The sequence below is a fragment of the Ctenocephalides felis genome, unplaced genomic scaffold, assembly GCF_003426905.1.
Source record: "Ctenocephalides felis isolate EL2017-DRISC unplaced genomic scaffold, ASM342690v1 CF-g0.4_SCAFFOLD_03572, whole genome shotgun sequence".
Taxonomy (NCBI): Eukaryota; Metazoa; Arthropoda; class Insecta; order Siphonaptera; family Pulicidae; genus Ctenocephalides; species Ctenocephalides felis.
Genome location: NW_020539726.1, coordinates 45151370 through 45166250, shown reverse-complemented (window position 1 = coordinate 45166250; position 14881 = coordinate 45151370). Strand labels below are relative to the sequence as shown.

The 14881-nt window shown below is 29.9% G+C and overlaps 1 protein-coding gene and 1 long non-coding RNA gene across 2 annotated transcripts in view; one reads left to right on the top strand and one right to left on the bottom strand.

The window, feature by feature from the left end:
- The window catches only part of LOC113387574, a 27617-nt gene extending 23279 nt beyond the window's left edge, over positions 1 to 4338 (top strand). The window contains exon 3 of the long non-coding RNA XR_003368145.1: positions 4231 to 4338. This is a non-coding gene — a long non-coding RNA (uncharacterized LOC113387574). The remainder of the gene's footprint in view (positions 1 to 4230) is intronic.
- On the bottom strand, positions 4021 to 14881 carry LOC113387571 (feline leukemia virus subgroup C receptor-related protein 2-like). The gene is made up of 11 exons (XM_026624910.1): positions 14774 to 14881; positions 13680 to 13838; positions 13460 to 13562; positions 11609 to 11797; positions 11272 to 11551; positions 10393 to 10605; positions 8330 to 8490; positions 8212 to 8260; positions 7986 to 8151; positions 6465 to 6570; positions 4021 to 4359 (listed from the first exon to the last, which is right to left on the bottom strand). Exons 1-11 carry the CDS (start codon positions 14878 to 14880, stop codon positions 4075 to 4077), a joined length of 1818 nt encoding a protein of 605 aa, XP_026480695.1. The 5' UTR covers position 14881; the 3' UTR covers positions 4021 to 4074.

Below are 14881 nucleotides of genomic sequence, written 5' to 3'. Positions count from 1 at the left end.
AAAATTCCGGATAGTCTAAATCTATTGTAGATTACCTGAACATCTATTCCAAATCGTCTGAAAATAGACTATATATAGTCTGAAAATGTTGCATTTTGTCCGGAAATGTTCTAAATAATTTGAAAGAGTCGCATTTAGTCTGGAAATATTCTGCATAGTCTGAAAATGTTCTAGGTAGTCTGAAAATATTCTAGATTGGCTAAAAACGTTGCAACTTGCCTGAAAACGTGTTAGATATGAAAATATTCTAGATAGCAAGTGTTTCGAAAGCGTTGCAAGTTGGCTGAAAATTTAAAATGTAACTGCAACAAAATCTAGCAAAATCTTAAAAAAAAATAACTGACTGAAAATCAATTTATATCTATTGCTATATTTATTTCCACATTGAAAAGTATATACCTATTATATTATAACTGACAATATAATATTACATAAAATTGCTATTCTACTTTTTTTTCCAAAATATGAATTTTTCGTGATGTTTTGCACCTAAGTATGATATATAAATGTATATATATATATATATATATATATATATTAATTTATTTTTGTGATTTAATAAAATTGTTACCAGCCGTCCCACTAATCCTCTCTCTCAATCAGTTTCATAAACAGCTGAACTTAATAAATGTACCAGAAACCAATAAACTCGAATTATTTCGTACAATCCGCTAAATAAATAAATAAATAAATAAATATAAATTATATACATACATATTATTTATATATTAGTATTTTGTGGTTAGCAAAACGTAAACACATGTGCGTAACATATGAGTTATTAATAGATGAAATATTTTTCAAGTCTGGCTTAAAAGGTTTTTGAACTTTGGTAAAGAATTTATAGAGAGTAATAAATCAAACTGAAACCTATACTTACAAAAAAACTCATAGCATTATTTATTCAAATAAACAAATTGATAAAAAACATTTGTTTAAAACAAATTGGTAAAAGATAAAGTATTGCATTTGTTAGAAGAAAAATTAGATAGAAAAATGCATTTTTTTTTAAAATAAAAATAATATTTTTTATATTTATGCATATCATAGTCAATGAATTATAATTATGTTATATGCTTTAAGTATAATATTGAAATATTATTTTATTCTGTACGTTTCGACATGTGTGTCATCATTCAGGAGTTCTTAGAGAATCAAACAACCAATAAACATATATTTATATTTCTTTTTTTTAGTTTTTTTTTTATTTTTGTCGAAAAGTATTTCATTCAATATTCATATATCTTATCTAAAATATACATTTTATTTACATAAAGTTCTTTTTAAAAAATTGTTCTTATCAAACGTTATCTATGAGTTAAAGAGACAACATTCTTAAAATTTCAATATTAATTGTTTTTATCATCACAAAAATGTTACGAAACGCGTTTCAGAGATAACGCAATTACAATTACGACATTTTATATCTTAAATGGAAGGATTTGATATCTTAATTTTAAAGACTCGTGCCCGAAGGCAGGTCTATGATGTAGCAGCATCACATTTTATATACCCAGATTCTGAATCAAGTTTTATTTCTCTGATATCATTTACTTCATTTAATTACTTGTCATTTTCAACTGTCAAAATGTAACCTCCAAATGGCATAAATGTAAGATAACACATTTCTAAATATCCATGATGTATCAGTATCACATTTTATATACTCATTTTTTTTAGATCAAATTTATTTAATTTGTTTAGTTTTTTGGCATTTTCAACTGTCAAAATTTAACCTCTAAATGGCAAAGATGTTAAAATAACACATCTTATCCATTTACTGGTCTATCATGGCAACATAACATTTCACAAATGAGAGTACGTTGAACCTTAGATATGCTCTATTTTATTTTGGCATGGTTCCTTTATTTTTTGGTACACTTACACTCAACTGTCAAAACCTAACCTCCAAATGGTACAAATCATAAGAAAAAAGCAATTCTACTTCACCCATGTGTTATTTATAATGGTGCATTATTATTGTATTTCCGATTCACTTTCGAAATTTATCTTTATTATATGTTACGTAGATTCCATTGGAATTGCTTTTTCATTCGCAAATACTTTCACTCCTTTATATGAATATTTGCACACATGCGCACACACACACATATCTATACATTTATACATCTATACTTACATGCATATAAATAAAATAGGAGTCTCTACTTGTAATATTTTTTAAAAATTCTCGAAATTTTTGAAAATTTTGTCTATCTGCTTGTTATTGGGGCGAATCTCCAAACGGCTGGACCGATTTGATGGAACTTTTTGAGACAGATTTATAAATATTCGATGTAAATTATGCTACTTTCATTTTAGTAAAAAAAATTTAGGCAGTGAAAATTAACGAAATAGTTAATTTGTCTAATTAGATTTTTTGGTTTTTAACTTCCCGTAGGGTAAGTTATAATAATTACAAAAAATTCAAAAATGAAAATATTTGCATATCTTTAGGTTTCAAAGGTTTCTGAACATTCTGGTATATCTTAGAAAAAATGAATGTGTATTAGTGTATGTGTGTGTGTGCGCGGATACGAATTTTGGTTTACGTTTTGGGACGCACGGATCAACCGATTTGAATGATTCAAAAAACATTTGAATCCCATTGATAAGGAAATGCGCTAATTAGTTGTTTGCAAAGGCAGGTCTAGCTATTTAGGAGATACGAGGCAAAAATCGAAGAAATAACGGGACATCCGATTAGATGGATTAAACAGGCATTTGATTCTTATTGGTGGGGACACTTGCTGATTAGTTTTGGGCAAAGACAGGTTCACCCATTTGTGAGAACAGAGTTGAAAGTGCAGAAAATAGCAGTTACTAAGATGGATCATCCGATTAGAATGATTCGAAAAATATTTGGCTTGGTTTCACAGTGTTGAGCAATAATTAGTCATTTAGGGCAGAAAAATAACTTTATTTCATTTTTTTTAAATTTCCAAATATTTTCTTTCAAGTATCTATAATGATTCGGATTTTAATTTGAATTCTAAAGCTCACACATATACTTGTAATAAATAATTTTAACTTTGCAATTCTGTTTATATGATTCTTAGAAATATGAGATAAGATCCTTCATCCTATCTCTGTTTGATTAAGTTTAGATTATTTACCTTTTATGTGAACCTATATAAACGTTTATATATATCCAATTTATAAACTCTTATAATTCGTCTATAAAATACGTTATGATCATCAGGCAATACTAAAGATGTAAAATTTCACTCAATCTGGCAACTCTGTCCATAATAATCTGAGACACGAACCATACTTGCACTCATACATTTGGTATATGAAAAAATAAACTTATACATTAAAAATCTATTTTATATTTATGGCAAATTCATTTAAGAAAAACCATATATAAACAAGTATAAATAGATCGTAAACACTGCCGTTTTGATAATACCTCAATTTTATTTCTTTCAGCTTATCATAGATGGCGCCACGAACCGTAGCACGTAAATTTACCCTTAGGTTCAATTCTAGATAAGATTTATATAAAGTATAAAATAGTAAAGGTAAATTTGATTAATTTTACTAAATGAAATGAGAACATACACGTATAAAATATATTTTCAACTAAATCGCAAATATGTTTTTATAAAAATCTATAAGAAAAAATTGATCGTTTGAAGTACTTGTACTATAATTAGAGAAACTATATTTTAAAACAACGCTAAAAATAGTAGTGCAGACTAAGTAAGTAAAGCGCATTTTATTTTAGGTTTACCTCCCATGAGAAGAACTAAAATATAAAAATATAAAATTCAAACTAATTCTATTATTAATAGTAATAAATAATTTATTGAAATAATAGTTAGAATTGTGGTACCTACAAGTAACTAAAATATCACTGTTGCTAATTTGGTGAAAATTAAAAATATTTTTATATAATTTATCTAGCTAATGAAAATTAATGTTAATATAAAAATGAACATCAATATAAATCTTTGAATAAATATAAATATAAATACCTTATTATTATTATTAATATTATCACTTATACTTATACCAGTCTTAATCTATGACACCAACCAAGGTACACCACCTTCCATATAAATTCTTATCTCAGACGCAAATCCCTTCATCTTCATCAAAATCTCCTCCAACGTTACCACCGATCCTCAACTTCTTCCTCTTCTCGATGCTCTCCAATTCCCTCCTGCTCTCGCACTCCACTGCTGCAGCATATGTTAAATCTGCTCTCGTCTGTTGTCTCCTCAGATCCCTTGGACATAGGAATAATATGGAAGTTGCTATCAGCAGCAGGAAGCAGCAGGAGAGGTTTGCTATCAGGTCGCCGAAGGAGTTCTGGATCTCTACCATGCATAGGGTCACTATGATACCGAAGATCTAGGGAAAAGGGGTAAAGGTTAGATGCATGGTAGTTTGAAAAGATTTGTTTGGGTTGGAATTAGTTTTAGTTTTCTGGTCTGATTTTTTTGAATTATTAGATGACCTGACAGACGTTGTTCTGTACCAATGTCTACAATTTTTTAATATAATATATTAATATTTACCGTTTACCTAAAAATAATAATTATTGTTTTTCCAATTACTCTTCACTCCAAAATGCATATATATATATATATATATATATATATATATACGTATATCGTATCGTATATCGTATACGATATATATCGTATATCGTATATATATATATTTATAATATGAGCGATGTTAAATGTAGAACTGCTTTAAATAAAATGATGAGTCTCAATTCCCCAACACTATATTGAAAATTGAAGTCTTTTAAACGGTATAACATAACACTGGTACTTCATGTTGGATTAAATTAATTCAATTTTTTATTATTTAAGATATCCAAAATTGCATCTTATACTTCTCCTAATCGATATCGTGAGGGACGAATTGTATTGTATTCATCTTTACTTTCCCATTTGATCTTTCGAATAATGTAATTATATTTGTAAATACATAGAACTGTGATAAATATATTATCATTAATTGTTTTCAATTGTACGTCAGTCTTCTACAATGGTTTACATCGTGCGTCTAAATTAATTTTCACTTATTTATTGCAATTTTAAAGGATTTCGAGTTATTGTAGGGCATTAAAATGTTCTAGATTATTTAATTTTGAACAAATTTGTCCAATACATTATTCATATTAGTCAAAAAGTTTAAAAGTTAAACGAGTTTTAATAAATAAATTCACAAACGAGTCGATTCGAATTGCTTTGTACTATATACAGTACAGTGGGTCATAATGTTCCAACATAGTAAAAATCATGTGGGATATCAAATGAAAGGTTTTGACGAGCACTTTAAGAATATCAATAGACTTTTTCACATTGCATATAATGTAACTAATAAATGTTGTTTCTGTAATTAAATTCAGTCAGAGATATTTAATTACGCTTTTAGAGTGTTCCGCGTTGCTCTAGAGTCTTCATTATACGCAAATATATATATATATATATATATATATATATATATATATATATATATAAATTAATTATCAATAACTTCGTCTTATACTACAATTATACTAATCGAATTGTTTAAGATCTACAAACGATATAAAAAATAAACGCACTCATATTTATTTTCAAGTATACCGAGTTGTTGTATAGATTTGGTGTATTAGAAAACGTTATAGATTAATTATTTTTAAATAAATTCACCGAATATTTCATCAATTTTTTTAACGATTTAACCGATTTGCAATTTGTTGTGATTGTGTCGCACTATATATAGTACAGCGGTCGAAAACACCGCTTTGTTAGTATAAAGTGAAATTTTTACGAATTTTAAAAATATTGTGGAAAGATTTGTAAAAGATGCAAAGAAATTATATATTGAAAAAAAAATCCTAAATCTTATGTTGGCGCCCCCTAAGGCGTGCGTTCGTATTTTTCGCATGCGTCGTATTAAAGGTAGGATCGGCCCTGATTAATACTTAATTTCATATTTTAAGTTAAATAATTTGTCATATACTGTTCATATGTCTATCATTCAATCTGCCATTCATATACAGTATTTTATATTATTTTAATTTCTGGCACATCTCCATGTATTTCTACAATATTGCACATACATCCCAGTACTTTATAATCACATACATACTAGAAATTTTCCTTAACAAACTTCAGAAAGATGTATCAAAATCCGAATAATCGTTAAGAAGGAGTATACAGTGAGTGCTTGTAATTTAATATGAACTTTACATAATAGCAATAAGCCCAAATTGATTATACGTTTTAGTTAGAAAACGTTTGTATGAGAAAAAGAAAAGGGTAGTTTTTAGGGTATTCTTGGCAATTATTCGATTTTTTGTCGCCGTGAGAGCCATCCTTGGATATCAACAAACATTTTAAAAAAAGAATTGGTCAAATTGTTCCAGGCGTTGTTGAGTTATGCGCTTACCAACACATTTTGCAATTCATTTTTATATATAAGAAGATGATATATTGGTTCGTATTTATATTTACCTGACTGACTGTATTTAATACACCTGATACAACACCTTCTGGTTCCGGAAATGTCAATTCAGATGCTAGTTCACCACCAAGTACTGGAAAAGCACATAAGAACATCCTAGAAATAGAAAAAAACATTAAAATCAATAATTAGATTTTAACGATCATTTTGCAAAACTAGTGGGGTATATGGCATTGTGCCTCATGGCAAATTGCTAGAACTTCCCGTACCGCAATGAAATATTCGAAGAATATCAAATGTTTTCTAATAGACTATTATAAATATTGTAATTGAACAACGAATATTCGTATTTTATAGAGCAAGGATTAATCTTATGATAACTGCACCATCTAGAATTTTGTTATCATAACATTCTTCCTTGCTTGTTTATATGTAAAAGACGCCTGGATAGATTTTCATAATTTTCAATACCAAGAACAAGCATTAGCTCTATTATGGCAAAATTGCTCCTGAATTTGAATGAAAGGGTTTAGAATGAAGGATCTTACCTCATATTTTTAAGGATTATATAAACGGAATTGTAGAATTAAAATTATTTATTTCAAGTATATAAGTGAGCTTTAGAACTTTACCTAAAATTAATATCAAAATCCTTCGATACTAAAAAAATTTCGATACTCAAAAAAAATTGAGAATTAAAAAAAAATGAGATAAAATTTTTTATTGCTTTCCCCGAAAACCATCGTTTCGTCAATACAAGCAGATCATTTAAATGATTCAAATCGGATGCTTTGTTTTCTCAAAAAGCTCCATATCTTCGAAACGGCTGGACCTGCCTTTGCCAAAAACTAATCACTACTTCCCTCATAATTACAAATTGAATGTTCTTTGGATCATTCAAATCGAATGCTCTTTGGATCATTCAAATCGAATGCTCTGTTTTCTCAAAAACTCGATTTCTATTTTCTGCACTCTTTGCTCTTTATCTCCGAATTGGCTGGATCAACTTTTGCCAAAAACTCGAATTGAGTGCTTTTTGAATTATTCAAATCAGTTGAGCCGTGCTTCCGACAATGTTTCTAAAAATTGAATCCACACACACATGCATACATATTTTTTTCTAAGATATGCGAAAATGTTCAGAAACTTCTGAAACGTAAAGATTTGCAAAAAAATTCAATTTTTATTTTTGGACGATTACTGTAAATTAACCTACGGAAACTTTACTTCTACAAATTGTATACACACATACTCACACACACATCCATTTTTCTAAGGTATGGGAAAATGTTCAGAATCCTCTGAAACGTAAAGATATGCAAACATTTTCAATTTCGATTTTTGGGCAATTACTTTTGGACTTTTTTTCAATTTCAATTTTTGGACTATAATTTTTGAACTTACCTTATGGGAAGTTAATAAGCAAATCCTGAAAGTCTAATCTAGCTTTCTACCATCATCACATTATAAAAACATTATTTTTATCCATTTACAATTTTTGAGTCAAAGAAGCTTTTATCATCCATAAGTAAGTCCATAACTTTTATTTATTATATTTCTATCCCAATTACCCTAAAAATCCTCCAGCCGTATAAACCAGTCTCAAACTACCACTGACCAGGGCAGCAGTCAGTGCCAAAGTGGCCCCAACTGATAAAGCACTGACCACAATTGCTGCAAAACAGTAACACTGGGTCTTGTCCAAAGCACGCCCATAAAGTGGACCCAGGGCAGCACCTTGGTAAAATATCATGTACAAAACCACAACTTATTATATTGGCTTATTTCTTGTTTTACCTGATAGCACCATTAGGGTTCCTAGAAGACCTGCGTCAACTGCACTGTCCTGAGGAAAAAAAACAGAATTTGTATTTTAGTTTTATTTATTGATTTGGTTTCTGGTTGGTTATCTTACCGGATAGTAATTGAGCACAAGTTGATTCAAAAGTGTTGTGATTGCTGATGTGACTCCTGAATTGATACCAGTTGACATCAGGACGATCACGAATCCATAATTTTTGAACAGAAGTCTTCTCAAGCAGGACAACTGTTTGTTGTATCTTTTGTTGACAGTAACTAAAAATTATACACATTTCAATATTTTGATAATTTTTTTTTAATTTTTATATCTGCTAATTTTATCAATCAGATTACAATACAATCTATAAGTTAAAACTTATAGTATTGAAAATCAAAAGCAAGAAGAAAAAAAATAAGAAATAGAATAAATAAATGAATAAATAATAATTAAAATAATAGTATTAGTAATAAAAACAATAATCAATAAAAAATAATAATTAAGAGTATAATAAGTATTTGAAATCTTTGCTGCAAATATTTTGGAATGTATCTGGAATTGGAATTTTGATCTTATTTCATTCTGTATGATTATAGCACCTGTTTTATATGATTTTGTCATGGTTGTCATGGCAACGCTATCTTATACCTGTTCATTGGCAGTGAAAACTGTGAAAATGTTTATATATTAACTTCCCGTAGAGTAGTTATAGTAATGGGCTGAAAATCGAAAATGAAAATTTTTGCATTTCTCGACGTTTTGAAGGTTTCTGAAATTTTTCGCATACCTCAGGAAAAATGGATGTGTGTGTATATGTGTGTGTGTGTGTTTTCTTCGTCCACGTTTTCAGGCGCACGGATCAACCGATTTGAATGGATTAAAAAACATTCGTTTCCTATTGATAGGGAGATGTGCTGATTAATTTTTGACAAAGGCAGGTCCAGCCGTTACAGAAATACTGAGCAAAGAGTGCAGAAAAGACAAATCTAGTTTTTGAAAGAACGGAGTTTCGGATTTGAATGATCTAAAAAACATTCAATTTGTAATGATTGGGAAAAGAGGTGATTAGTTTTCGGCGAAGACAGGGCTCGCCATTTCGAAGATACAGAGCTAAATGTGAAAAAATGGCAGTTTTTTAGTGAACTAAGCGTCCGATTTGAATGATTTAAAATGAAAATTTTACTGCTTTTGTTAACAAAACAATTGCTTTTGACGATAAAAAATTATTACAACTTTTTTTTATTTTCCATTAAATATTTTTGTAATTCTGGATTAAAAATGCAAGAAATTATCCAGACTAAGCACAGTCTAAGCGCCACTCTGGTACAAATGTTTACCCAAGTGCGTTTAGACTGTTTATATACTAGAGCACTTCTCCAATTTTTGAAAAACTATTGAAAAATGTGAAAATGCCGCCAAGCTAAGCACAGTATAAGCGAAAATGTCGTACAAAATTGTTTGCAAATGCAATTTTTAGACTGTGACTATACGGGAGCACTTTTTCAATTTTGTGTAAATTAGGCATTTTTTTTTTGAAATTGAATTCGAAATGAAATGACGATTGTTAATTTACATTTGATTTGCTCAGATATAACAAGATAGCAAAAATAATGAAAGTTACAGTATTTGTAATAATATATTTGAAAACGTACAAAATATCTCGAATATTTCATTACGGTACGGGAAGTTCAAGCAATTTGTCTTAAGGCACGATGCCATATACCACCAGTTACATTTTGTATGATTTTAGCACCTGTTTTAAATGATTTTGTCATGGTTGTTCAGGAAACGCTATCTTATACTTGTTCATTGGCAGTGAATTCTGTGAAAATGTCTATCTATTTGCTGTACAATCAGGCGCATTTTTTCATATAAATAAGCAAGGAAGAATGTTATGATAACTGCATCATCGAAGATTCTTGCTTGCTTGCTTGTTTATGTGTAAAATAAGCCTGACCGCACAGCAAACAGATAAACATTTTCACATGAGGCATAATTGTCTCCTTAATTGATCACAATTTATCTGACATACAAAATTCTGATCTGATCTTACTTCCACAAATACTGATGTGTTTCAATCTGATAGCTTCTGATGAAACAGTATATCATATACTAACTGATAATAGTTTGATCTAGATTTTTTCTGGTGCCACCTAATCTGATCAATTCTAGTAACTTACCACTCATCGAGCATATCGTAGACTTCCTACGATTATAATACATGCTCTTCCTCCTCAGTTCCTTAACTTCAAACTGCCCAACAGCATTTCTTCTACTTTTTGTCTTCAAAAATCTTTCCTTAAAAGTCTTTTTCATTCTTTGGACATTCTCATCAATGGAACGTTGAACTGCTTGAGCATGAGACGGAGGTTTAACTGGCTGGGATTTATATTCTACAAAAAAATAATGGACAATTAATAGTTGTCTGGTTCTTTGTTATTTCTTGTTAAAAAAAAGAGACAACAGCTTGAGATAAAAACCAAAAAGCTTTACTTGGTTACTATGGACTAAATCCAAACTAATATCATACAATAAGCTACTTTTATATAAATCTTTATTCAAACCAATTTGGTGTTATGGTATACAATTGTGGGGCAGTGCTCATAAGACTGATATAGAAATTATACAGAAATTTCAAAACAAATTTTTGAAAATTGCCTTAGGAGCTCCAAAATATATTCCCAACAGGTTAATTATGCCGACATGAATACACCTACCATAAATGAAGTAATAACAAAACCAGCACAGAAGTATAGAAACAAGCTAATCAGTTACCCAAATTCATTAGCAAAGTCATTGATAACAGAGAACTATCCAAGAAGATTAAAAAGAAAAGCGCCACTGAATTTAAGCCATCAACTCTCCTGATAATAAAATAAAATATTGTGAATTTTACATCGAATGGAAAAAACAACTACTGAGTTGTTTTTTCCAACATGGCCTTGTAGTATACAATGTCCATTTTCGGCCGACTATTGTAAATTCATCAAATTTATTGAATGTCTTTTACTGGACAGTTGTAAATAAAAGAGATAATAAAAAAAATTCTGGTTACTTACTTGTGACCACGAATATTGTCACAACAGTAGTCATTACTGCTAAGCAGATGGAAAAGTATGTCAAACGTTCTTTGATCAGAAGTCGTTCCAAAATTGTTATGGAATTAGGATCTGAGATACCCAATTGTGTAAAGTTTTGTCCAGAGTCTGTTATTGTGATGTTGTTTTTGATATCAAGTTTTTGCTGGTCGTCCAAGTTGACTATTATAGGCGTCAACAAAAATCCTATGGCTATGCCTAGTTGGTGACCGAATACTCCGATGCAACATGCGGTGGATTCCTAAAAAGAAAAGCAATTTTGAGAATATAAATTTTTTATATTCCAATGTCCATTTACCTCTTGTGGTGGAAACCAGACAGCTGCCAATTTACTTGGCATAGAATGTATGAAGACTTGGCTCAGAGCAAGGATGCTCTGGCCTACTAAAGCCACGTGAAACAAGGAATGATCAGTGGCTGCCAAAGTTTTTATCCAGGCTCCCAGAGAGGAGCAGATAGCTGCAGTTACTGCAGATGCTCGCAAATTCTGAAAAAAATAGTAATTAGACTTTGGTCAAAATTCTAGACGAACAGTTATGAGCAAGGTTATTTTAATAAATTAGATCGAGAAAGAAGTGGATCGATATTGATTTTAAAAGAATATCATAATAGTCACAGAAAATTTATAGGTCTAAACCAGAGATTCTGGATATATAGATGCTGATTGCAGAAGAATTCTAAAAATTTTTATTTAAAATCAAATTTATAAAAATTTATATCTTCTTTTAGGAAATATTTAAAGACCTCTCGCAAATTGCTTTGTATTATGTTTTACACCATTAATATACATCTATTAAGTGGCATCTTATGGCAGTTGTAGTAAATGTATTATGATATTGATAATTAGATTTGAGAAAAACGAGGCTTAGCTTCTATTTACAACAAAAACCAGAAAAATCCAATAAGTGGTTTGAAAGATTTTGGATGACATAAGATTGTACACAAGTAGTAAATCCAAGTCATTTTTTGATAAAAACCGATATAAAAATTTTATACGATGGACAAGAAATGTTATCGAAGTTATTTTTTTCACGATTCAAAATAATCAGCTTTGTTTTATTGGTATATTATGGCTCTTGCATTCATGTCTATACTGTCAATTAAATTTGAAGAAGAAATGATTTCGCCTGCATTTGCAGCAAAAATTTGTAAAACTCAATGAGTAGGTAGACAGATTTCTGAAGATACAGAAAGGCAAACGACTAAATCTAAGTTATTCTTTGATGTTGGGAAAATATATAGATGTTATATAGTAAACAAATTATATTTGTTGATACCGAAAAAAATCATAAAAAAAGGAGAATAATAGGTATCTGAAAGTTTGTAGAAAGTTGCATCTTTTTTGGTAACATTTCATGGCTGTTGGAGGCATTTTACAATATCTTTATTAAATAAGATTGAAGAAGAGAACGTTTAGCTACATCTAAAACAAAACCCAGAAAAAATAATGAGAAGTTGTAAATATTTTTGAAGACCTTTAGATGCAAACAATTAAAGTTAAGTCATTTTGTATATAACCGGGAAAAAATTAGGTGAATAATGATTTTTGTAAAAAAATACTAATATCAAAAATAGGATTCAGCAGTTGTTTGAAGAACTTTAGCAAGTTACACTGTATGATGATTGAAAATTACAAGATTTAGTTTGGTAGATTGATGTAGACGAGGTTGAGCTTATATTTGCAACAAAAACCAGAAAAATGTAATGAGTGGCTTAGCAGATTTTTGAAGCCACAGAAATGTAAGCCATTAATTTTAAATCATTCTCTGAATAGCAAATAAATAAATATTATAAGATGGACAAGAAAGGTTTTGGTAGATATTTTAGAAGACATTTGATGATTTATATCAAGTTCATTTGTGTGGTGATTTTTATTGATATGCATATCTTATTGGCTTATTATGGCAGTTGTAAAAAATGAATGATGATATTGGTAATTAAATTCGTGGAAGACTAGATTTAGCTAATATTTACCACAAAAGCCAGGAAATTAAGATAAGTGGATATGAAGATTTTTGAAGAGACAATGAAGAGAACAAGTAGTTCTTTCATAAAACACATATATAAATTTTATACGATGTATATTTGAAGATAAAAGTAATTTTTCGATGAGAGAATATATAAATGTTATAGTTAATGAATCATTTACCTTTGCGTCTATAAACTTAGAAACTGGAAAAGCCAGTATGATGTACGCCAAGGCGAAGACCATGGCTGTCCAATCGACGTGCAGTTCGGAGACACCATAATATCTACAAATATATCACAAATACAACATTTGTTCAACTTTACTAATATCAGAAGTTTCTTTTGGTTCTTGGAGTTTAGTATTCTGATATTATTATTATGGGGTGGTTTTATCAGTTTACCTCGTTATGATGTTGGAGATGGCACTGTACTGGATGTAGTGGGCACTGGAGACCGCCGACAGGGCCACGAAACAGGTCAGGACCCACCATCGTTCGCTTGTTACATCCAGTTCTAAAGAGGCGAAGCTGAAGTTCTTGGGGACATGAAGGAACGAGGCACTGGAAGAGAAAATAGTAAATTATTAGATACATATTCAGATCAATGGATAAAGAAACGACTAAGGGGCGTCCATTAATCAAGTGATCGATTTTTTTGAAGGATTTTTGCATCTCCCCTCCCCCTTGGTAATAATAATATACATTGAATTATTAGTGAGAAAAATGTAATTTAGATATTAAAATTACTAAAGCATGGTGATACATGGTGATATTCAAAATTACCTCCCTCCACCACCAAACTTCATGTGTATTTTTAGTTACGAAAAAAATAGTACAGTTTTTTATTTTTCTTGAAAATGTTTGGATTTTTTTTTTCAAATTTGGGTAAAAAATAAATACAATGACAAGTGATATCTTACTGTACCCTTCCCTCCCCAATGCGATATTTAGTGATATTTTTGCCAAACCCTCCTCCCCTTAAAAACCTTAAATTTTCTTATTTGTGATTAATGGACTATCCCCTAAGATACCTAGATAAATAGATGTGAAGATGAATAGATAGAATAATGAGCAAATTGATAAATAAATAGATAAATAAAGGGATTAGGTAAATAAGTAAAGTAAGGATTTTTAACGAAAAGGTGGTTGAAAATTTTTGTGGAATTTATGGAGAGAGTAGACAAAATTATCAGGAGATGGACTCTTATAGGAACTGGATTGGACCCTTATTTGGCAGAAGTCTTGTTTTATGTAAAATGTATAACAATTTTCAGAAAGGACGACATTCATTTGGACAAGAAGAGTAAATATTGGAAACTCAAAGCCCAAACCAAAACTATGGATACAGAAGTTCGTGAAGTAAAAAATTAACTATCAACTATTAAGATAGTAATTTAAATCTGGTGTACTCACACCATCAACTAGTCTTTGGTCAAAGTATAAATAGTAATAATAATAAATAAATGATTATTCAGTTTAATTAGTTAATTACCAACCTGATAGATTTCCTGAGACTCCTCGGAGTTTCATTAGGTACATCCAGAAAGTTGTTGAAACTTCTGGACGTCTTCAACTTGACTGTAATATTATCGGAAGAACACATT

Excerpts from the sequence above, each read along its gene's own strand:
- LOC113387571 (XM_026624910.1), bottom strand. The coding sequence starts at position 14,880 with ATGTGTTCTTCCGATAATATTACAGTCAAGTTGAAGACGTCCAGAAGT. Across the intron at positions 8,491-10,392 it reads TACGATATGCTCGATGAGTG|TTACTGTCAACAAAAGATAC; the intron begins GTAAGTTACTAG and ends TATAATTTTTAG. Across the intron at positions 4,360-6,464 it reads TATTAAATACAGTCAGTCAG|ATCTTCGGTATCATAGTGAC; the intron begins GTAAATATAAAT and ends CCTTTTCCCTAG.